Source organism: Corvus cornix, chromosome 4A (genome assembly GCF_000738735.6).
Source record: "Corvus cornix cornix isolate S_Up_H32 chromosome 4A, ASM73873v5, whole genome shotgun sequence".
Classification (NCBI taxonomy): domain Eukaryota; kingdom Metazoa; phylum Chordata; class Aves; order Passeriformes; family Corvidae; genus Corvus; species Corvus cornix.
Window position 1 is genome coordinate 5,104,002 of NC_047058.1, and position 25,544 is coordinate 5,129,545.

Sequence of the window (25,544 nt, forward strand, 5' to 3'; positions counted from 1 at the left end):
AGTCTAGACAGAAGAACACAAAGAAAAACAAGGTAAAACTGCTTAAAGTGTACAAACCAACTAGATGTGTAAAATTAATGTCCATCCTTCCTCTGTATTTAAAATCTGGGTCCATGCCACTGCAGTGCAGCACTATCTGCGACACACATTCTTCTATGATCTTGTAATACTGAGGTCTAAAAGAGAAAACATTCATAAGACAATAAGAACACTAATGAGCCTTTATGCAATTGGGGTTGGGGGGCAACTAACTCCTAATATCTGAATTATACACCTGCCAGCAGAAGTATCAAGTTCAAAGTCTGATTTGTACTCTTATTTGTGAATATTTTGGATGTGGTACCCTGGACCCTGCTAAGACACCGAGCTGCACAAAAGAGAAGTTTACACTGAAGACCAGACACAAGGCATGTGGGAGTATTTCCAATTATCAGCTGTACAACTTCCATGTTCTTCGAAGCAATGAAGGTACCAAACTCAATTAAAGAAAAAGTGCCCAAAAAGTTAAGAGGTTTCTGGGATGAGGGCATTGGACTAAGGGTCAAGTCTTTGCAATAAGCATTATTATATTTACCAAGATCTTTTTAATACTAACATTGAGCAGAAAGACAAATAACACATTCTCAGAGAGGCATTTTAGGCATGATTATGAGCTACTCAGTTTACCAGGGTCTGGATTTCTCTTCTTGTCCCTACTCCCAAAAAATCCAACCTGGCAGCCGGCACTTACCGGACATAGTAATCATTCCTGATCAGAAGGAAATGTTGGAGAATTGACAAGAAGTAATTTTCAGAAGAAGTATCCTTCACCATATTATACAGCAGATGAAAGACTTCGCTGACATCAGTGCAAACATGGTTAAGAAAATACGAGTCCTTAAAAAACTAAAAACTTAAAGAACAAGCAAAAGACCAAAAAAGCCCACTGCACAATAGAACACCCAACCCCACCCAAACACACCTCCCCCAGACATTTCCCATATTGTTCAAGTAAAACCCCTCCTAAAACTTCTAAAATTGTGAACTCCTATCCTTAGCAGTAAACATTATTTTTCCACTACGATTGCACACAGAATCTCTGTGCCCTGTTTAACAGTCAGGACATGTTTCATTATTAGTCAGAACAATCATACTGTACACTTCATGTTCTAGAATCCTGTAAAAGTACTTCACACAAAGCTTAGTTTCCACTCTGAGCTGAGCCAGGCTAAGGGCAAACACACACTGCTCAATCACTTTCACTTCCTAAAGATGACCATTACCTGGAATTACCTGTTCTGCAAAACAACAGCATTACAGGGGATTTTATAGTCCTCTCACTGATTGCCTCCACCTCCCCCTGCTTCCACCTAAAAACTGCAAGCAGCCATTCTGAACCTAGGTAATTTTCAATTTACTGCTGCTTCACAGCTAGAAAAGGCACACATCTGAAGTGCTTCAGAACCTACGAAAAATTTTGTTCCTCTTATTACCAAAACTCATTTTTCTTCAAACTTATGATCTTCCATGGGTATAATTTTATCTCTTCATGTATTATGAGACAGAGTTTAGCTTAATAAATGTTATTTATGAAAAATTAATTCAGTTCCCAATGACTTACATTTGACATGCAAATTTAAGCACTAATTATCTAAATATTTTCTAACAAAAAAAGCAACTGGAGAGAAATCTGCTTGACAAAGCCCCTGGTAAGACATACAACTGAGACAAATAACCTGCACACAGAGCACTGTAATTTCCATTTAATAAAGTTCTGAAACAATCAAGTTACAACAGCACTTCCTTAAAGGATATTCCATTTCAGCTTTGATATCATTGAGACGATGTGACAGTTCAAAGTGGTCTTCATCTTTGTTCTCATCAAACACCCTCAGCTGAATATCAAGCTCATCATTTTCCTTATCTTTCAAGGCCTGTTTTTCAAGGTAGAATATATCTTAATATCTCCTTTTTTAAAGCAAGAATTCCCCCCCTTGAAGGATTGTATCATGATGAAATATATGACATTAACCTTTAGAATAGGAGAAAGTTTTAACTCAGTGCCTGGGATTTTTTTTATTATAATGATATAACTGAGAAAAATTAAAGGTAAAATATCAGCTCAGAGCAGGTATGGGCTACGGAACAAATGATTTCCAGTTGAATCAAGTTCTGAAGGGGACACAGCAGCTCCTGCTTGTTAATGTCAGAGCTCCTTTAAAAAAGCACAATAAGTACTTATTTTGAAATAAGTATATTTCAAAACATTAATTGAAGTCATCTTAAGAAGCCTAAGAAAGCGTAAAGACGACATGCTTACAATTTCTATTACTAAGTTAATCTAGACCATAGCATGAAATCAACCACAGTACAAGAAATACAGAGGAGCAAAAAAACCCCCACAAGGTAGCATTTGGAGCAGGGGAAAATGGGCTGCTCTTTTAAGAGACACAAGCAGTTGTTCTAATTCCTGTAAGAACCAAGTTTAGCTTCCTAGCAGGAAAGCACATTAAAGTTCCCTCCCATCCACTCGTGTGAATGCATGATCCCATGATTCACAGGGAAAGTGGCCTGGATTTGTCAGACCTGGATGCAGCCACGTGCCTTCCCCAATACAGCAGGAACTTGTGCCACTTCTAATGCTTGAAAAGCACAGGAGGCTGCTCTGAATCTGAGCAGATGAAGAGCCAAATCTATGGATCCCCCTCCTGACTTTTTCAACACATTGGCAGTCAAGCATTTTGAAAAAAGACTGATCACCAAATATTAATTGCTTTTACACTCAGATCTGTATGGCAGATGTTGGCACACTCTCACAAGTTTTCTATCACATCATGATTTGTTACAATTCAGTTTCTTTGCTACCTAACCCATCCCTAATTCTTAAAATTTTTAAGCATTTATTGATTCTGTAAAATATCTTTCAATAGATTAAAAAAAAACAAACTAAAAATCTTGAGGCTTTCAGATGTTCCACAGCAAATAAAGCCAGCAGATCATGCTAATGTATCTACATGATACAAACCCTAAAAATATACCCCAAGAAAAATTAACATCACACATCAGGAAGAATCTCGAGGCTGAATGAGCCAAAAATGGAAGTTTTTGTTCCTGACAAACTGACAATCTGAAACTTTGTATCTTTAAAGTCATAGCAGAATAAATTCTGTTTCAGACAAATACAAGCAGGTACTCTAACTTCTCTCATCTCTTGAGAGAAAGTGATGAGCACCTTAAATATACATATTTTTGATATAAGCATCAGAACAGTTTCTTGGTTAAGAGCTACAGATCTCTCCCTGAGTCAGAAATATTCCTGTCTGTGCAGCTGCATGAAGACAGACCTGCAGTCTCAGAGAGAATGAATGTGTCGATTTGATTTTTCTTTGAAATGTCCCTCTGCATTCTCAGCAGGCAGATTAAAGAAAACCAGATTTCACAGAAAACAACAGGAACAGCATATACAAAGAAAGTTAATCCAAGATTGGTTCCACAGCCAGATTCACATTCGCTGCATGAGCTTTGAGCTCATTATGCAGAATCCAGCTACCTTAATTTAATTTCTAATACACTGACTTGTTTCAACTCCTATTCTGGTTTACACAGCTCCTGAGAACCTAAATTTGTAACTCTGTGGACTAAAATCAGGTTTAGATTGATAATCTGACCTTCTGCACCCCCAATCCTTCCCTTCTGCTAGAACAGTTTGGTTATCTTCAACATTCACAGTGGACAGTGATCAACCTATACACAAACAACTTACAGGCAGTATTTTCTTCAGGCCACAACGTAAAAACTCATTTCTCAAGTGTATCCTGAAATCAAGATCTTCTGGAGATGTAACAAGGGCATTGATGAGCTGCATACATGCTACCTGTTGTCAGAAATACAGAACGAAAATCAATATTGCTTCAGTCACTGCTGCAGTTTAATTATAAAAGCAAAGAGATGGATGTTATTTATTATGCAGCACACACACAACACTTGGGTTTATTTTAGCAACATCAAATACTGCTGTGTCTGTTTCCATACCAGGATGCTTCTGCTGTGTCAAAATAGTACCATATGAATGACCATCACAGAATAATATCAGGGAATGGTTTGAGCTGGAAGGGACCTTTAAAGTTCATCTTGTCCCACCCCTGCCATGGCAGGGACACCTTCCACTGTCCCAGGTTGCTCCAAGCCCCATCCAGCCTGGCCTTGGGCACTGCCAGGGATCCAGGGGCAGCCCCAGCTGCTCTGGGCACCCTGTGCCAGGGCTCCCTACACTAAAATCATACACCAGTTATTCCCAATCTGAAGTTGCCCACTGCACCTCCTCCTCTTTCTCCTCACTATTCACCAGTTTGAAAACTGTTTCTACAATAATTAAAAACTTTAAAAAACCCCACATCACAACCACCAAAAAACACCCATACCCAAGTAAGTCACATCACCAGGTGTTTTTTCTATTCCTGCAGATCACTTCTGCAAAATGCCTGAAGTCTCAGGATAGTGGCTAATGCTTTAATTGAACAGCTGTGCACTTTAATTGATTTACTTGACAACAGGTAGACAATGGCACAACACCAAAAGTGCTGATCCACATTAAAAGACTAAAGTGGGACTCAAGGGAAATACCAAGTTTGGTAAAAGATGTTAACTGCAAACAGAAGTAGCATTAGAGTGGGACAAAAAAAAATCAATAGCTGCAGAGGAAAAAATCAGATAAAAAGCACTCTTCCTGTTTTAATTACACTCACTATTTAGCTTTAATAGAACACCTTATGGGGTCTCAGATTTCTATTAAAACACCCTTTCAAAGGCACTCTCTTGATAGAGCTGCATCTTCAGATAATGCAGTATCATCGTCCTTGCTTGAATGATTCTTGTTATTTTACTACTATGACATGACTTAACAAGCCAAAGTACATGTCCAATCTGAAATTAATAGAGAGAAGAGGTGCCATCTGCTCTGATTGCTGCTGCCAGAGAGACTCTGGCTTAATGGCTTGTGCTAATACATTACAAGTAAAGAACGATTTTGTCAGAAACAAGGTAATGAGTCTTGCAATTGTGCCTTCACTGAGGTATCAGAGAGCTTTGGGAGGGGGAGCTTGGCAGGAATGGTGGGTGGTTGTTTTTGTTTGCCTTAAATCAACAAGGTCATAAAGAAGGAGACAAGCTCAGAATGAATTCTTCAGTGATAGCACTATTAAGGTCAGAATGTCATTTATAGAAACTTACTGAACACCATTAACTCATCAGCCCTGAAACAAGAGGTGCTAACAGCAAACACAGCATTAAGGCAACTACAGCTGATGTGTATTTGATCCAAGACTGGAAAAAGGCATCCCAAGGATACCTACCCAGTTCACACTGTACTTTTCCATATCTTTCAGCCAAAATAGCTGAAATACGAATTCCGATACAAAATGTGCATCAATACTGTACTGGGAGAAGACAGTAAGTCAAAGTCATCCTTTAATAGGATATTCAGCCCTTGGCCTCTATGCAAACATGGCAGTACCAAAAAAAAACCCAAAACCAACCCCAATTAAAAAAACCTTGCACTGTAATAGCAACCAAAACTCTTAGCTAGTCTGGTGCCCACAGAGAATTAAAAGCCTCTATCCATTGACCATAAGCAGCAATGAACATGATCTAAGTCATGACTTAGTAAAAACCACTGGCAGAGAATATTTATTTTATTATTTTATTAAAACTGTAAAAGCTCACTAGATCACACTTAGAGAAGCACTAGTGGCTGATGAGAGGCACACATTGAACACACCAAGGAACACAGAGTCCCTGTTGGCAAAATACCAATGATATCCTGCTGCACTTCATTCATCCCAAAAGGAACAGTGCCAAAACTGGGCACAGCCCATTCTACACCTGCCATAATTACCATATATGTGAATATTTAAGAGGCAACAGTCAAAAGCCCCAGTACCAGGAACAGATTTATTACCTGAACATTACATCTGGCATTCAAGGAAAGAAATATCACTAATTACTCTCTTTACTACAGTCAAGACTTCTTAATCCTTTTTTTGGGACAAGAACTGAGCTCCTTGCTCTCAAACCACTAACAAGTAGAAAATCTAATACCAGTGGACCATTGGTGTTTATTTCTCCTCTTTTACTGAGCCCTGGACTAACAGCAGCAAAAGATTTTGCGTGTAAATTATTTAAAGGTCACAAAGCAATCCGCCGTGTTCCAGCCTTCTGGCTGAAGCACACAGAAAAGCAAACTCACCTGCAGCTGTATGAACTCGTGGTTCTCCAGGCCTTCAACAATCTGAGAGAAACGCTCTTCCCTGCTGTGCCTCTCAGCAGCAGTTGTTATAGCACATAAAAGCTTGTCCAGACTAAGAGAAAGACAAACTGTCAAAAGGCACAGCACAGCCAACTCACTCATTTTAAACATACTCAGCCCACTATCCACATAACTCAAGGCTTTAGGGCACTGACAGAGTTTAAATGCATTTATCTACAAAAAGTTGAAAACAAATCAAGTGTTAAAAATATCTACAAGATTAATGTTGGAATAAGGAAAAAAAGGGTGAATAAATGTCTGGATTATTATTTCAGCTAAGAAACAATCAATCAGTGAGGGAGAAAAAATCCTTACCTCTCCAAGGCTGTGCACTTGAAAACAGATGACATGTTTAACATCTGGAAATTCTAATAAATTGTCCTTTCAGAAATCAAAATGTTTTAATCTATTTATTGCACAGTAGATGAAGTTTGCCCATTTGAACCTTCAGTAAATAAATACACCGATGAATTTACAGGAAACATATGCCAAGTGATTATCTTTGTTTTAAAAATCTCATGGGCAAGTGCTAAATAACTCTAAGTTCAACTGTTGCAAAGCCCAGCTGTAAATGCAAACTTCTTGTTCCTGTGGTAGAGAAGTGATTTATCCTTTCAGACCTTCCACTTCAGCCACAGTGCACGTGAGCCACAGGTCTCTGCTCACTTGCTTTTCTCTGATTTAATACTGAATTAGGGCAATAGAACAGGTGAAATCTCTTTAATTTTAAACCACATTAATAAAGACTTAATAGGCTACATTTGTTTCACTGACAAGGTTTCTCACCTGTGTCCAAGTTAACAACTCATGAGCACAAAAAAAGAGAAAGCTTCAATCTCTCACTTACATGTTTTCCTCTCCAACAATGCAGATGGCAGAAAGGATTTTCACTGTCTCAGTCATCATGTGTGGTTGCTTTGGATCAATTGCTCTTGACAACAGCAAGAGACTCCTTTCATCTCCTAGAATCCTTTGCAAACCGTACTGAGAGAAACAAAAAGCTCCTGGTGAAAAGGGTGCTCTTGCCTTGGACATTCATCACTAGCTCTGGGATAAGATCCTGAGGGATTCTCCCAACCCCTCCCTCCCACAGGGGGTTTGGCAACACTCTACTAAAAGCCTCAGGCCACAGGTCAGTGTCCCCAGTCTTGCATCTGAGGCTTTCTCCTGACAGAGATTCAGCCCTTCAGGAGGACACTGGGACCTTGTAAAATCAGTACACCCACCAAAAGACAAATCAGGTTTTATTTTCTATGTCTGGAACACCCCAGAAGTATGAAAAATCTGCCTTTCTCCCTCTTCATTAGACAAGCTCATCTGTGAGATTTTTCTAAACTGGGTAGAAGTAGTTATAAGTAATTTTATGCAGTTTTATTTCCTGGGGAGCATACATAAGTACAAGACTTCAGATTTTGCTATGCATTAAGCAAAATTACAGGTTTAATACATCAGCTTCTAGAAACAGTACTCGTACTCTGTAAACCTGAGTAACCGGTGTCAGAGAAAATTAGATCCAACTTAACCTAATCCTTTACCCACAACCTACCAACTTAAAAACCACAGCTAAAAAAATATCAAATCCTATTCAATTTAAATCAGGTGAAAAGTACATTATATTAACAATCACGTATTGAAATCTGAATTTATAAACTTTATTTTTTCTAATTTCCAAGTAATTCATTTCCAAATTCACTTACCTTAAATTTATACTATCATCCTCCCTTTATCAAATAGTTTACTGCCAAAAATCAATAGTATTGAACAAAACTAAAAAAAATGCATATTCTGAAAGGCTCATGAAGAAGACTCTTAACAGAAATCTAAGACTTACGCTTCCAAAGAGTTAAATGCTGGATATCCCAAAGCTTTCCTTCCCTCTCCAACATTTAACATGCTACATATATCTTGAGCTAAGAAAAATCAATCATGCTAGAAGTATGTGAATTTAAAATACACTTACTTTATTGTTCATAAATGCTTTGAGGCACTGGATAAGTTTATGTTGATTCTTCTTATCAATACTTTCTTGCCTTGAAAGGAATGAGGAAAGTAACATCAGGAAAATCTTCACGACTTCCCCACCCCTTCCTTTAAATGATCCAAGTCCTTACTGTTTTTTGTCCAGAAGCTTTTCCAATGCATCCAACAGAAGTCCAAGGCCTTCATGTCCAAAATTGTTAACCCAGCTGGAAAAAAAACCAAAGAAAAATGCTTTTAATTATTTCTTAACCAAATGCAAAACTTGCAAAGTTATTTCTCCGTTACTGCTTGTGCATCCCTTCGTAGGCTCCACTTTCGGTCTCACTTCCCAAAAGACCTGATCAGCCACGAAGGGAAACGTTCCAACAAGTACAAATTGCTGAAAGCCACAGTGAAAGGTGAGGAGATACTGCAGACAGCTGCAAACATTTCACTTATCCTTGTCCATGGTGCTGAGAACACCGCTCTCCTGTCAACAAGCATTAGCATAATTACTCTGTTTCAAAAAAACCCCAAAGCCCACAACTCTCTCTTGCTTAGCAAAAACAGCATGATGAAAACTACTGCAGAAATTGCTCTGCTTACCTGACTGGGTTGCTGGTTAGAGACACTCTCAAAGACTCCAGGCAATTAAGAAGTTTTTCATCTGAAATTCCAGATCGCAGCTCATGGATATATTCTTGTGAGGACAGTGTGCATTCGTGCTTGCTGTTTTTTAGTCCACCCTATCACAGAAGGCAGAATGCTGCTGAGTGTTCTACTGATCAAGTAGTGTTTAGATGATAAAATAGAAGAGTAATACTTCCATGTGAATTTTCAAGTCACAGTACAAGTATTCAAGACACCTGACTTGACTTGGATTTGTCACCAGTGTTTAATACTTCTGGTTTTGCATCACAAGGATAACTATTTCTGCTGGAATCTTTTTCACTTCTTTGAGTAAAAGTGCATGTACTACAAATTGAATATAAAAATTTAATTCCATCATTCAGTTGTATTAACATATTTAATGAGAGTAAATTAAACACCTACTTCACAACACTGTATTAGAAACAATCACAAACAGAGACACAAAAAACCCCCAGTTCATGCAATTTCATGAGCCAATTTTTTGCTGTACCATAGTCCATGTTTGGCCCCTAACAGAGATCTCTACAGGATGTTGTTTGCTGCAAAAAAAATGATACAGGAGATTTGACAAAGAGCTCTCTCCTGCTGAAGTGCCACTACAGAAGAATAACCACTTACAAGGTATTTCACTATTAAAATCCCTGAGCATCAGTTTTTAGAGCTATAGTATTCAAACCCATGAACAAGACACAAAGCACTTTCCAAAAGGTGCAAGTAATCTTTTGTACAGCTCTGACAGGTTGCAGTAGGCTTATCTCAGAAGAATGCTTATGATTCATTTGCAGTTCCTAAAGCTCCTTAGCTCTGAAGGATCTGTTGAAGACACCCTGATAAAGATGCCCTGGGTGCAAAGGCAGTGTCAAGTGCCTGACCTGAAGAAGATTTATATACATTTGGTTTTAATTGTATCAGAAGCTTCCACGGCTAATACTCATATTAGTGTCTCTTTCATAAAGGTCCACTTCTCATAAAGTTTCTGGTTTGCTCTCTTCAAATTCTTACCATTCATTTTCCAAAAATGCACTAAGTATGGCTGATGACAAAACGACTTGGCTAAATTTAAGTGAATGACTTTCACCTAAGGATTCAATGCATAAAACAGAACTAAGTCCACATTATCCTTTCAGATTAGAACAAAAACATGACAGACTGTGACTGCATTGAGACAACAGTGTCCTCTGCACTCTGTCAGCTTTGAAGATGTTTCTTGCTGACATGCAAAAGACCTTTAGCTGGACATCACCTGCCAGTTACATATCAAAGGACCAAGGCAGACAAAGATGAGTAAGAAGGATATAAAGGGACTGGAATCAGTCACCATCCACCTCCTAAACAAAGAGATGCTCTTCCACCAAAAGAAAAAGGAATAAATGGGTGGGGATTATCTTTATGAGAGTAGGAACTAATTGTAAATCAGGTTAATATATCAAAAATCATGAAAATTCTGAAAAATCATCACTCTGAAGGACCATAAGACAAAGAACTAGAAAAAGGAACAGCTTTATGCCACTCATTGAACAGATGGGAATCAGAAAAGATTCTATGTGTAACTAATACACATCGACACAGTATGGATCTAACTGGCCACAAATTGTCATTTCAGCCATTCCCCAACTGGTAAAAGAAGAGAACAGAAATACTGTTGAGAGCCACAAAATGTACAAAGAGATGAGACAATGGCGATTTCAATCAAATGCCACTGTCTGTTAAGCTAGACCCTGAAAAGCACTCTAGAATGCAAGACATAGTGGCTTTTCCCAAGAGATGAGTTTGCCCTTCCACTGCAGTCTGCTGCAAGCTCCAAAAGAGACTCCAATCCACACTGGGGCAACCAGAAATCTTTGCTACTCTTTGCTTCGTGTTCAAACCAAGATGTGATCTTGCTGCCTCCTCTTTCTATGCCATCCAGGCCATCAGTGAAGCACCTCTGCTCTGCCGAGTCCTTTATTTTCAGAAGACCTATGACCTCCTCAAAAGTATTTACGATAGGTCAGAAGTTCAAAGAACTGGCAGCGTGCTCTGCTAAGGCTCCTTCCCACGTCTCGCAGGACAGGCACATTTCTTCACTGATTCTTTGAAAAAGCACCTTTAACTGCACAGCAGTAAGGGACCAACTCCTCTTCTTTATTCTCCTCCCTCTTCAAAATGGATGGTCACTCAAGACAGGTCATAAAAAGCCATTCTTAAAATCTTGCAGAGAATTCTCAGCTTACCAGGGTTACTTTCTGTTATTCCCTGTAATCAACATCTCAGTCTCAATCCACTCTTACCCCTAGCCATGCTAACTCGAGTGCTGAACCAGGTGCTACTTCTTTTATTTCCCTATTCAAAGAGAGTTTGATTGGAATACTATTTTTGAGTAATGCTACGCCTTTATATGGATCAGATCTTAATATAAACATTTCTCATTACTTTGAGGTACAAGGTCCCAGTGAAACATACATTTTACAGGAGAACTCTAATAAAGGTGAAGGCAAAAGTGAAGTAGAAAAACTGAGACAGTTGGGTCCCACATCAGAATGCTCAGAGATTAAACCAATGCTTATGAATGAAAGTCTTAGAAATTACTTTATGACCAGTTACCTTCATACTGTTACAATCAAGGCAGAGGATGATTCATGGATGCCAACTCAAGTGAGAGCCTGGACCACAGAGCAATTGCACCAGTGCTGATGATCCCATGTAAAATTCCAACAAGTTCAAGCTCCCAAGTCCCCATGAACAGGGAAACCTCTTCTCTGCAATCTCTACAACTCAGCAGTACTACTGGGAACATGGCAAAATTCCTCTCCTCCCTAACCACAGTGAATCCATAAACCTCCAAGGAAATAGCTCCACATGCTGGCAGAAACAATCAGTTCCTAAAGGATGGATCCTGGGAGAAGCACACTGAGGTGCAAGCGCTCGTTAAGCAATAATATGCAGAAGCCATACTCCAGGCACAGCATTTCTTATTTTAGTATTTAGCAAGTTATTTGCACAAAACCATGCTTTTAATGCAGAGCTGTTCTTGCTCTCTGTCAGACCCTGAACTCAAATGCATGGGGAGGAAACATCTTAAAGTTTCTCCCCTACCCATTGTGGGAATATCAGCTTCCTTTATAAAATAATCTCTTCACAAAGCAGCTGTTCAGGCTAATTCACACCATAAGGAAATTACATGGCAGCAGGGATTATTTGAAACTGGTTGTAACACACTGAACTGGAAAATTAGTCATTTTTCCCCTCAAAAATCAAATACCTTTAAACACATAAGCACAATTTAGGCACTTTTCTCAATCAGGGGAAGAACTAGTACTGTGTACAGAACTAAGAAGTACTGGCGAACACAAAGAGAAAAGTCTCTTTAAAGGCCACTCTGAACAAGACAGAGACAAGAGAAAAATATACAAGAATATAGTGTGTAGGAAAAAACCTAACTATGTCTGAGGCAATGATTAGACAGTTTTAAGCCATAGATTGTTCTCTATTATTTTTACTACAGAATATAATTATAGAGGATGAACTAAGTGGAAAGCCTTGCTGTACCTGAAAAGCCTCCTTTGGCCGTAACCAAAAATAAAGTCCATCCATAATTAAAAAGAACATCTTTGCTTTCAACCACTGTTTTAAACATGCATGTAATTATTTCCCAAAAAATCCTTTTTTCCAGGAAACTAACTTCCTGAACTCGTTCCCACAAATTAAATCCCAAGTATTTGTTTATAATATTTGAATTTAATCACGACAACATAAAATGTAGATGAGTCCTTAGTAAGACAAAAGTTATGCTCTCAGCAATCTCATCTTAAACTTACTGACCTTCTGAATACTCTAAATTAATCTTATTCTCACACTGATCTGCTGCAGTTGGCATTTCCAAGACAAGCTATGAATAATAACAATTAGGACATAAAAAAATTCCTTATCTGAACAGAGTGAAGTAAGCCAAATACTGCCAATTTAAAATTTCAAGTGCCTGCCTTCAATAAAAAGCAAGACAAGCACAAATTATATTTGTTGCTCACAATGAAGAGATGAGCTCAGTGAGTCTGAAGTATTTGGAAATAGACTCCTGAAAACTTGAAGACATCCCTCAAAAGTGTAAGCAATGATCTTATACTGGTAAGATAAACATGACTGAGGTGGTTGACAATTATTTTGTTAAAACAAGGAATCAGTTGTGCCCACTGAACTTTTAAAACCCAGATTAAAGGTCCAAATTATTCCAGCCTAATCTCTAAAAAGGGAAGTTCATAAGAGAAAACAAAACTCTCGTGTTCGTACTCACCGGAACTTTACTTCCGACTATCTGCATGCAGTGGTCAGCCAAGAGAGGTTATTGTGTAAAAAAGATAACAATAATACATAAATAAACACAGCACAGTACTTAGTAGGATGTAGTTGCACACACATTTTTCAGTGTTTAACCATTAGTAGTAGTTACATTCTTTTATCACTTTATCAAACTGTTTAGGGGTTAGAGCTTCTCAACAGGAAAACAGCAGCTCTACTGTAGGAGCAACAGTTTCAAATTCTTATGTTCTGCTGCTAAATCATCAGTATTTGACACATTTACCAGCACATAACTAAATACCTGGCTTGAAAGCTACATCTTGAAAGACTAAATGTGCTATTTTGCTGAAATGATCAGGTCAGATACTTTATATATGACACTGAGAACCCTACAGAACATGCTAATGGCATACTGACTTCCTTGCATGTATAACAACTGCTTTTATTATGGAGCTTTTGATCTGTTTAGATGATGTCACCACTGAATTTAATTAAGTTTGCGTAATCAAAAACATAGCCTACAGTTATAACTCCAACTTGCATTTCAGAAAATCTCCCATGACATTTTTATTCAACTGCTCGGTATGGATGCTTTTAATTACATGGATAATTAAACAGTGATTTTCAGAATGCCATCTTCTCTTTACCATGGAACAGCATCTCTATATTCATGAACAAAAAGTTGGCTTTCCCCAGAGGAAACTGCAGGAAGGCAGCACATCTGTGCCCTGTTCTGTCACCTTGCACAAATGCCCACGTTCCTGGGAACACCAGGACAATGGAGCTCTGCTCAAACACCACAGGCCTCTCCTCCTCAGCTCACCTGCTGCAATCTGACAGCAGCAGCCAGTTTATTGAATAACCACTTTCATCTGCTCAAGAGCTGCTTTGGTTCTGAGATCTGAATGTGTATCTGTTCAGCCTCCACCTGCTCCATTTTCTACTCTTATCTCTTCTGTTGCTCCTTTAGGGAGGCTTTCAAAAACAGAAGTCCCTGCAAGACTTTCACAGTCAACACTTCTCTTCCTGATGAAGCTCCCTCTAGAAGCACAGGAAGGGACTGCCATCACTAGACAATCTCTTCACCTAATTTACTATTTTCTTCTCACCAATGGTTCAACTATTCAGTACAGCACAAAATGTCACCACATTCAGTTCTGAAACTGATTTCCAATCCTTCACCAGTTCTCAGGTTTAATTTCCATGGTCAACAATCTTTCTCTTCAAGGGAGAGAAGGAATGAGGAGCACAGAAAATCACTTCCCATGAAAGCATCCAGCTCATGAGCTTCTACACATCCTCCACCCCCAAGGAAAACTTTCTTCACACAACAAAACCCAAATTCCCTTCTCAGAACTCTGAAGACAAGTGTTTCAGAAAAGCATGGTCAACATGCTGCAGATGGCACACACGCAGGGGAAGTGAAGCACCAAATTTAAAATAATTCGGTTAAGACAACATCAGCAAACGAGAGTGATATCTTCACATTGAAGGGAGAGAGCTCAAAAGCCTAATTAAACAAACATGAAATGAACTGCAAGAAAAGTCACATCAACTGTTAAGTGTGTTTTGTAAGAGCTCTAAGCAGAAGGTCCAAGTGTTTTCAGTGTAAAAAGGAAGACAGGTAATTATCTATGACAAAAGAAAAAGGTAGAAAATTTAAAGACAGATCATTTTGAATGCAACCAGCATTTTCATGGAAGACAATCCTGAAGAAAAGAAAGTTTGACAATTCATGATGCAGTAAAGATTGATTAGGGCTTGAATTCATCTGAGCAGAACAGTAGTTGCACTAAACAGAAGATGAAATTACAAGTGAAAATGAGATTTTGCACCATTGTAAGATCCCAATCAACATTTCAAAATTAAGCTCAGTATTTTAGAATTTTTTAACAATCGAGATGCTAGCTATTTAGAAGTTAAATTAGGATAACATGCTACAGAAAGGTAATGTATATTTCTGAAAGATTCCATTCAAATGCTGTGATTCAACTGCAAGAAGGACATACTGAAGCACACAAACTTCAATATGAGCCATTTTTCCAACAGGAAAAACTCTTTGCATACGTGTAAAACATCCACACTGGTGCTGACTTAAGCCCAAAGTGCACATTCATGTACAAGGATCTTTTAGGATGACTTGGTTTTAAATTGTTAGTACATTTGGACAACTATATCCCCTGTTCTGTTAAGTTTTCCATGCTGCAGCACACATGGGGAGGAATGCAATGCATTAAAATTTCAGCAGGAAGCCATGCAATGGTAGCCATGCTTTCCTTACTCAGCTACACAATTCTGGGGCTTGAGGCAGCCACATTTCAACAGCAGTGTACATGAGAGACATCACCACTGTTCAACTACTCTTTGAAAAAAATTGCAAATACTATTTCTACTTTCACTTTCATGAAGTATTTTTGCATACTAAGAAAAATTCCAGATTTAATACTGATCATCAAGTGCAGATAAAAATCTTACAGAGCATAATTAGTCGTTCCCAAAGACAGTCTAGTTCATAGTTCATAACATTCACTGCATAAGCTTGAATAATTCTCCAGTAATTTGTACATTTAGTTAGACCATGCTTAAAGCACTGGATTCCTTCCAGCACACACTAAAGGGCTGTGGATTTTGTTTAAGATGAACTCATGCAGGAACATCACTCCTCAGAAACTAGATCACCATTTTCATTACCATTTCATCACCATTATAACAAGCTTTTCCCCACTGAACTTTATAATGTTTCATGCAAGGCATTTGCATAATAATTGCATGTCATTGTCATCTTAATTTTTTGAAATTTAACTCTGCAGAGCTGATGTTCAAGGTTAAAAAGAGACAAGTCAAGTGTACTGCTTGCAGTCCATGCTTACAGATTCCTTAGGCAGACACCAACAATCTTTATTTATTTCTGTATTTGCTATAGTCAACTTTTAACACACACAAAGCACACTGTTGTATTTTATAACTAATTAGTACTAACAGTTCAACTGCAGAAAGTAAACTGCAGCTTTTCACTACTCGAAATTGTATTTCTCCACCCCAAAAAATGCTGGAGCATCCAGTAATTTCCTTACACTTCTTGCACCCTGAGGAAGACAGACTTCAAAAATTCTGCATGAAGGGCTAATCAATCAAATAAACTACAGAGAATAATCAACATGGATGAAAGATCAAAACATTTTTTCTATTCAAAATGTAATCTGAAACTGGTTTTAAGACCATCTCTTCACTAAAGGAGTCTAGTACATACATTGCTACTGAAACCACAAAGTCAAAACCTTTTGATACCAAAAATTCCTAAGATGAATTCCACAGAAATATGCTCAGGTTCCATCCATGACCCTACATCATGAAATCTGCAATTTCTTATAGCTTACAAGAAAGGCTCAAGTTTTCACATTGCCCAGCAGGGGACACATGAACTAACTGTCCAGATGCAGCTGCAAGCATTTAAAAGTGCGTAAGTAAATACACATTTATTTTTTCCTATCACTCTTAGATAAATCCAGACAAAAAACTGTCAAGTTTCAAGCTTGAAAAGCATCACACTCAAAGCTAAGCTTCCTCCTCAGGTGTGCCTCAGAGAGGGGAGCACTTACGGATTTGGCAGTTGCAGAAATGTACTGGACAACCATCTCACGCTTTGTGCCCAAGTCTTTGTCTCGCAAAGGAGCTTTGCGTTCCTCATTCAGGTTCATGTCTTCCTGTAAAGAAACAGACCACACCACATCAGGAATATATCTCAGGATTTTTATTAGTCTTTGTTCTTTTTAAGCTACTTTTGTTAAACAATTAACAAGCAAACAGAAGGTGTTTTCTCCAGTTTATCTGCGCCCATTTCATTTTGCCCTACCTGATTTTCTCATTTAATTCTGTCACCTCAAGTGCTCACTGGTTTTGAGATTTAGCCAAGATTCTAATTGCATCAAGGGGAGTTAGCATTTGTGAAACTTGGCTCAAGAAGTAAAACTAGAGGGCAAACACAACAATTCTACACCACAAGTCGATACTTAAGTGTCAACTCTTGTGATGTTTCTGTGTTTTTAGGGAAATCGTATCACAGTGGGCACCATTCCTGCACTACCTAATCAGAAGGCTCTTATTACATGGATTATTAGCTTGTGGAAGGGGTAGATGTGAAACTCCTCCAACTCCTATATTTAAAACAAGCCTAAAAGTCAAAATGCTCTGCTAGATTAAATCTAGTAAGACACCTGTTTCATTAACTGATTAAACACAATGCAGTCATTACTAGCCACGACTAGGCTTGCCATTAAAAGTCAAAGTAACTTCAGCCTAGCACCTAAGAGCAGTCAGTGTGTTACTGTAATAACTACTGGTGAACAGCTTTGTCAAAGAGCTGTTAGTCTGTGAGACAGACCAATATATACTGTCTGCTTCAATAAACATTACTTGGAAAAGTTTAAAACTAATCCCTTAATCTAACAAGCAAATCAAGCAAGTGTTAATTAACACTGATCCAATCCTTCAAAAGACACTCACAGCTTCACTGAACAGAGCAGAACCACACAGTGGAACAGGGCAGTTCTCAGGCCATACCCACACCTTACCATCATTTTTTCGAAGAGATCCATCACTTCCTTTTCTGATAAGTTCATGCAACGCTCATCAACAAGTGCCTGGGCATGTGGGATCTCGCTAATGGAAGGCTGAGAGTCAATAGGATGCTGAATGAGAGGCTTCTCCTTCTTCACTGCCGATTTTCTGAAGCTTGTAATTCTGTCACGCTGCAAAGACATTCATTCAAAAATAAGCAGAAATAGAGAAAAGCAGCCAATTACATGGCAGCAATGCACATGTTTTTAGTTAATTCAAGCAGCAGAGTTAAACTGAGCTGTAAGTAAAAATACTCTAATATTCAGAGATTACTTTGCACAGAAAGACAACATATAAGATAAACTCATGACAGGTCACATGCAAAAGGGATTTTAATATTTCCCATTGATTTAAAATTGCACCAGCTAGGTTAAACTCTTAGCATTTCAAAATCTTCAGCTCATCTTCTCACATTACTCTCCAATTATCCTGATAGTGAATAAATATGGTACCACAAAGGTAATGTCCAATGTTCCTTCACCTGAAGAGCTATAAGTCTTTGGAGGACAACTGAAAAAGTCAGCATTGGGAAGGAGGTACTCACAAGTTCATCAGGCTTACAAAAAAATCCTGCTAAAGTAAAATAAAGTTTGTAGAGGAATTAATGCTCCAAGCATAGTTCATAACTCCCTGAAGAGTTTTTGAGTAGGAACTCCTGAAATTAGTGCCAAACTTTAGAAAGCCAGGTGCTGGGTTACTCACACAGAAGCAGCCACCCATGGTTAAATACATGGACAGACTTTGGTGAAAGCATCAGACACTGCCAGGGCGTTTCTCTGGTTAGGGCTGACACCAAACCCCCGCTCCCTGGGCTCTAGGCATGCTCAGTTACTTTGTTAATACTGGAAACAACCAACACCAGCACCCTCCTTATAAGGCCATTTTTTATATTTGTAAATATTATTATCAATATGTATTTGTTATCACTTATTATATTTGTTATTTATTATAAATATCATTATATTTATATTATTTTATCTTTATAAAATGTAACTATTCTGAAAACAGCCTGATTTTTTTATTTAATAACTGTTCTTAAAATTTTTAATATATATATTCATTTTGAGAACATTATGCATGTAGCAATTTTGCTCAAGGAACTGTTTGCATCCACAAATACTCCTGTATTTGTTTCAGGCACTGAACAGCCTTATAAAGATGTGCTTTCATCTAACAGCAGCTTATGTAGGGTTACCAGGATCAGTCATAGCACTTCGTCATCTCCACCAAAACATGTAAACCAAAACTTATATTGGCTACAATTAAACGGCCTCGGTGAGGTGTGAAAATTTTGATGGAGTATTTTATTTGCAAAAACTTTGATTCCTTTTAGATTAGCAGGTCCGGAGTGGAGAAACTGAAGCAAGAGCTGTGGAGTATGGAGAAGAAAGATTATTTTTCTGTTGTTTTGTTTCTTTTTATTAATTTTTGTTGTTCATTGTTTTTGTTGTTATTTTTGATATCCTACAAGATTACCTGAAATTTTTGAAGGGAAGTGTCCCTAGATAAGCTGCATTCCCTCTGAATTTCTTTTCAGCTTTTTTTCTTTGAGGGAGGGGTGGTAGGGGGGCTCTCTCCTTCCTTAGAAATTTTATATTTGTGGACAGAAACACAATACCTACAAGGATACTGTTAATATCTTTGACAAAGCAAGAATATTACTTTAACCCATTTTCTACCTTACTAGAATAGTTTAAACTACGTTTTTGGAAACAAAAATTAGGGCACAGCCTGGTGAAAAGGCCAAGGATACAACATAATGCCTGAAAGGCAGTATCCAAATTTAGCCAGTACGTATCAAATGCAGATTCATGTTGACCACTCACCAGTCACAAAAAGTCATTTCAGATCCAATTTCACCATAGTGCCATCTGTTTCAAGTACAACTTATCAACAACAAATTTGTTCAATGAGATTGCACTGGTGAGACCAGGCACAGTTTCCTAATTTCAGATGTGCAGACAATCATTAACTAAAGAGCCAGTGTGGCTTTAATTTATATATATATATAATACAAGGCTGTAATTTTAATGAAATCAATTTTTCTGAAAAAATACTTTGGAGCCAGTTTCAAAGCATTCAGGTTTATCAAGTTAGTGCTACTGAATCCAAACTTGTTTGGCCTTCAGTACACACTCATTATCCAAAATGGTTCCACTTGAATCATGTGGCAACCAACTTTGAAGAACCACTGCAGATCATTTACTGGTAAAGAGAAGGCCAAGAGAAATAACACTTCAACTGTTGAGTAACAGTTTCAACATAGCCACAGTATTTCTGAAGTATTTAAATTGTGCTTAATGAAGTTTCTCCAAATAGAAATCATTATTAATCTTCAACTGAAATCACAAATTAAGATCTTTAGGAACAGTCACTCAATTTTCTGAAATCTAATGCTTAATATCCTTATAGGAATGTTATTTTGTCCACAACATTTGGAGTAAAGTAGCATGCAGCGTGGAGTTACCATTGCAAATTAAGATGCTACAAAGACCTTACCACATCATCTGCCAAAGTTTTTATTTGAATATTCTATTAAAAAAAAAAAAAAACAACACACACAAATCAAAGAAAAAAGGCAGTGTTACCTACTGCTTCAGAATAAAGAAGTTTATTTCATGTATTTAAAAAGCATTTGAAATTTCACCAAGTGTTCTAACAAAACCACAGACAAATGAACATGGAATCTCCTGCCTTTTCTGTGAAAAAGCAAGCTTGCATCCCACTGCACCTTATCTTTTGAGTATTTAACTCAGGAACCCGAAGGCTGCACTGCTGCAGCACCCCCACTATTGCACAAAAGAGCAGCCAGGTCTCTCAGAAGGGTTTCCAAAACAAACACGGACTCCTGGACTCCCGAGTGCGTCAGCAGAGCCACGGGACACTCTCAGTCCTGACTCAGAGCTGAGCACTGCCCAGGCACCTTCCTGTGCCCAAACCTCTGCAGCCTTCGGCCAATTTCTCCTTCCTGGACACTGAGTAATGTCAGGCTGGAGATGAACTGGTTGCAGTCAGTGAACTGAAGATGCACAAACCTATTACTGTATCCTGCAGCTGTAGGGAGGAGGAGAGAAGATCCAACAGGCAGGAATTGTGCAGCAAGATTGATTTATTTAATTATTTTACAAACTCTTTTATAGACTTTTTTCTTCATCGTCTAATTGGACAAAGGATCAGCCACCCGCTGGGTGGATTGGCTAAAATCCTAAACATCCACTGTCAAAATACTTTCCTACTGTACCATAAGCATAGTTCTACAAGCTCACAGGTGTTCATGGTTTATAGAACTTCTGCTAATCTCTTTGTGAGAAAGAAAGTATCCCAGGGGCTCAGAAAGAAGCAAGAAAATTTTTGCTAGCAGCAATATTGTATCCACACAAGCCACTCACTGTTACCTCTCCTCCCTTTTGCCCCAACACTTCTTCCTAAGCAGGAAAATCCTGCTGACAAAGGTCACCAACATTACATTTTTATTCATGGCCAAAAAAGCCACTCATATTGCACACCAATAGCAATAACCATTATCAAGGAAGCATTTGACTCATGAACTTTGCTCAGTTGACACAAAGCAGTCGTGAATAGGAGTTAAGGTCTAGAACTCACAGGGAAAAGAATTCGAGAAGCATTCAGAAGTCCATGGTACAGTGGAGAGGACTGATCCTGGCTCCCAGGTCAGTCCCCACACAGCCACTTGCTCATTCCCTCCCAGTGGGATCATGTGGCCAGTCAGAAGTACAAAAGCAAGAAAAACTTGATGGTTGAGATATAAAGACAATGTAATAACTGAAGCAGAAAAAAAAATAAACAAATGATGCAAAAGCCATCAGCTGGCACCAGCAGGCCAATGCCTACCCAGCTTCTGAGCATCTGCTGAATTGTAAAATCTCCTCCTCCCCACCCTGCAGCCCTGCCTTTATTGCCCTGCACGATGTGCTATGGTTTGGAATCTCTCTGGTCACTGTGGATGAGCTGTCCCGGTCGGATCCCCACACAACCTCCAGACCAGCTGTGCTGCTGCTGGGTGGGAGCTCAGGGGAAGCAGTAATCCTGGAGACTGGGAAGGGCTGCTCAGCAAAACCTGAAGCACTGGGGTTTTTTTTTTTTCTGTCAATGCTGTTTTGGTCACAAATCTAGGACACAGCACCAGATGGGCTGCTCTGAACCAACCCACCTGAGCCTAACCCAGTACAGACATCTGCACACCCAGATGCTGACACCAACCTTTGAGCTTCCAAACCACTGCATCTCAATGCCCTTCCTTGCACCTCTCCTGCATTTTCATTACCTGGACTTGGTATGGAATTTATAATATTGAAATCAAAACTAAGATGTCCACTTACTGCGCTGGTAAATAAACCTTTTAATTGAGATTACAGAGAAAAATGAACTAAAGCCTAACCTTGTTTTCAACCCAGAGACAGCCGGGCAATCAAGAAGTTCTAAAACTCCACATTCATTTTAGGAGCTACTTGTACTAGATTTTTTTTTTTCCCCCCTTCTCATTTAAGTACTGTCAATCTCTCCCAGAACCTGGGACAAGATTATCTACCCCATCTCTACACTTAATATTGCATTTGTCACTCAAACTCCTCTGGGCAAAATACAGAATACTAAAACAAGATAGCACACTGCATTTTTTCAGACCCTGCAAGCACTCTTCCCAGAGATCCTTCTGGTGTACAAGCTACACTGCTGCCAGCAGCCACTCAAGATAAGCAGCACATTTAACAGGTAGGAGACACACTGCAAGTAGCTGGAGGCAAACTCAAGGCAGTTCTGTACCTGCAGATCCTCACACAGTTTTGACAATCTCTTGTACTAAGAAAGAAATCGCACTTCCAGGCTGATTTCGGAACATAACCCAAAAGCAGTTTACCTCCCTAGAAGGAAGTGTAAGATACTGCAGATTTTGTAGTCCTCCAGCATTATTCTTTCAGCCATCTATGAGACAGCCACAGCAACACAAGGCAGTAAAATCGACATCTTCCAAGCTTGTTAAAGACACTGACTCCCTGTTTTCAGGAGCAGCCCAAGGGAAAAGGTTTGGCAAAAATCTCTATGACAAAACATTTCCAGATAAGGGATATCAAATTAGCATTTATATGTATAAATACATATACAATTTAAGACAGTTGTATATCATCTTAGTTTTTAATATCAACACAAACCACAGAATTTCTTCAGCATCTATACCAAACAGCTATTTCCCACTGATTGACTTAGTTCTTTACTTAGAAGATTAAAGTGATAGAACTTCTCCCTTTCAAACACCACCTTCCCAGTCTATCAGTAGTTAATACCATTTTCTATTCACTCTTCCCAGTTTTAGTTTCCCCTACATATCTGGCTACTTTCATAAGTACAGACAGATCATGACAGTGAGGCCCACAAAAATAATAGAATATACTATTGCAACTGCACCAGCCCATCCTTTTATCTCAAAAGGTCTCAAGCCACGTTAATATTCAGAGTAACTGAAATCTTGCACATGAAAATAGTAGAAAGATATTCGTCATTCACTACATTTCTTGATAGAGAAATCACTACTTCCTCATGCAAACAATGCAGGCTGCAGCAGCAACAATGTCACATTCACAGAATTAAATTACTCATGGTGATTGCATCAACTTTTAATACAAAACCCACAGCAAGTCTACTTTTTTTTATACCTTTTTCTAACTTGTGTTTTAATAAAACCTTCCAAATCACTTAAGCTGGCCGCCAGTTGTAAACCGAAGTACATTTACATGGATTGATGATAGTTAAGTATTATTTTGCCATGCTCTTAATTGTTACACTCAGGAATCTCACTCTTGCCACAAAAACCAAATTAGCAGTAACTCCCAGTTCACCACATGCAGAATGAACAATGATCAGCTGGGTAACTTCTAAACTTAACAGCAATTTTCACTCCACTGCCCAGGCACATCGTGGTGTGCTGGGACACCCATTCCTGCACACAGGCTGCACACTCAGGGAGAAGCTCCCACTGCTCTGAGCAAAGCCCATTTTCTAGGGGGAACAATCAGAAACTTGACCTCTTAACTTTCATGGGTTTTTTTTAAACTGAGCTGATATTGCTGTTTTCTAACATTTACCTCAATTTCAACACCTGCAAAAGCCATGGTAAAGCTTCACTCAAAGACAAGTGCTTTTTAATTTGTATACAAGCAGGAAGGGAATAACTTCCCATATGAGCATCTGAACCAAGGGAGTTTAAAGGGACAAACCCAAAACTGGTTAAATTTGAAGTACAAAAAGTCGTCTGCAACTTGAATCTAGGTCTTAGTCACAAAAGAGAATTCACTCCTACGACCTCTGTTCTTCAGTTCAGAGAATGAATAATGTTCCCATTAGACAATTTAACCATCTGTTAACATATTCAGTTTTGCAATCAACTCTAAAAAGGCACCTAGGAAATTGTGAAAAGATACCTCAGTCATAAAAGCTGATGTGCAGAAACCAGGGCTACACACTCATTTAGGCCTTTCAAGATCTTTACCCATGATGAAGTATACCTGACATTTTGTGAATTATATTTTTACTCATTTTATTACTAATGTCTGCTTTAGGATAATATTTTTCACACTTCAAGGAGCATTCACCACGCTTTCAGAAAAACCTTGAAATGACTGTTGTAATCCATCTGGCTGTCTCAAAAACACTTGAATTGAGCAATACCAATAGTTTTGTTACAATTGTTGTACATTTACATTCGGTCTATATGACACCATATGGAAAAAATCTCATTTGCCTTGCAGCTGTTTGCTTCACAAACTCCTTGAATATGCATTATTTAGATTTTTAAACTAAGGCTTAACCTAAGCCTGAGCATGAAGGGAAGCATTCCCTGGGGTTGTACAAAACGAGAGCAAGGAGCACGTGAACACCTTGCAGCAGGCTGCCAAAATGCAGATGGAGAACCGTCAGCAGCACGAGCCAGGGCTGTGCCAGTGCAGGATGGCACCACCTCCCACAGGGAAGCTGCCAGCTTTCCCCAATTGCTCCACTTTCCCCCCCAGGAGAGTGACCATCCACAAGTGAGCAACGCTCCAGAAATAAGTTTGACAATTCCTCATGCTAAATAAAGCCCGAGGGTCACCCTGGCTGTAAATCATTAACAGCAGAGGGCACCAACTCTTTATAATCCCCTGCTCCCAACCAGAAGGGGAGGGAACGCACGCCAGAGGCACGGCAATCCTATCGGGAATCCTCGCAAATGCCACGGGCTGATGCCAAGGGCCATCTCCACACCGCGTGTCTGTGCAAGGGGCATGGAGAGACCCTAAGCAGTGGCCTGCTCAGGTCACACTGAAAATAGAGGTTGAGAGGAAGTGAAACAGCTTTTTCAGTTTTATCTGACCGGCACATCACCATCACACTCCAAAAGCAAATGGACTGTTCAAAAAACTACACTTTCCCAGGCGACTTCAAAGAAGCTTTTACAAAACAGCAAATTAATTCAGAAATTGAAAGGAAAAAACCCACTGTAAACAAACTTAGTCAACTTCATCAGATTTGTAACTGAAGACACAAAAGGAGTTGAGGAAGACAACTGAACTTTTATTCTAATTTGAAGCTCAAATTGCCATTACCGCTTTGAAAAATTTGTTTCAGACAATGATTTCTTGGTGCTCACTGATAAGTGAGCTTTAAAAAACAGAACAAAATTAAAAGCTTTTTCCAAAAGCTGCAGTTCCAGGTCAGTTTAAGCCAACAAAATTGCTGGTTGTGAGACATGGCACGGGTGGCAGCAGGA

General features: G+C 38.8%; 1 protein-coding gene across 4 annotated transcripts in view; it reads right to left on the minus strand.

Annotated features, from left to right (window-relative positions):
• Positions 1-25,544, minus strand: part of DIAPH2 (diaphanous related formin 2) — a 183,711-nt gene that overhangs the window by 145,788 nt on the left and 12,379 nt on the right. The window contains exons 2-14 of one of the 4 annotated variants that reach the window (XM_039572385.1): positions 20,285-20,317; positions 17,740-17,916; positions 16,768-16,872; positions 13,164-13,184; positions 8,849-8,988; positions 8,395-8,469; positions 8,244-8,313; positions 7,131-7,267; positions 6,224-6,335; positions 3,743-3,853; positions 1,795-1,913; positions 731-847; positions 58-176 (exon numbers count right to left, since the gene is read on the minus strand). In XM_039572385.1, coding sequence (XP_039428319.1) covers positions 58-176; positions 731-847; positions 1,795-1,913; positions 3,743-3,853; positions 6,224-6,335; positions 7,131-7,267; positions 8,244-8,313; positions 8,395-8,469; positions 8,849-8,988; positions 13,164-13,184; positions 16,768-16,872; positions 17,740-17,916; positions 20,285-20,317 — 1,336 coding nt within the window. Of the gene's footprint in view, positions 1-57; positions 177-730; positions 848-1,794; positions 1,914-3,742; positions 3,854-6,223; positions 6,336-7,130; positions 7,268-8,243; positions 8,314-8,394; positions 8,470-8,848; positions 8,989-13,163; positions 13,185-16,767; positions 16,873-17,739; positions 17,917-20,252; positions 20,318-25,544 lie in introns of those variants that run through there. The other 3 variants (XM_010402759.4, XM_039572387.1, XM_039572386.1) reach the window with 3 other exon arrangements.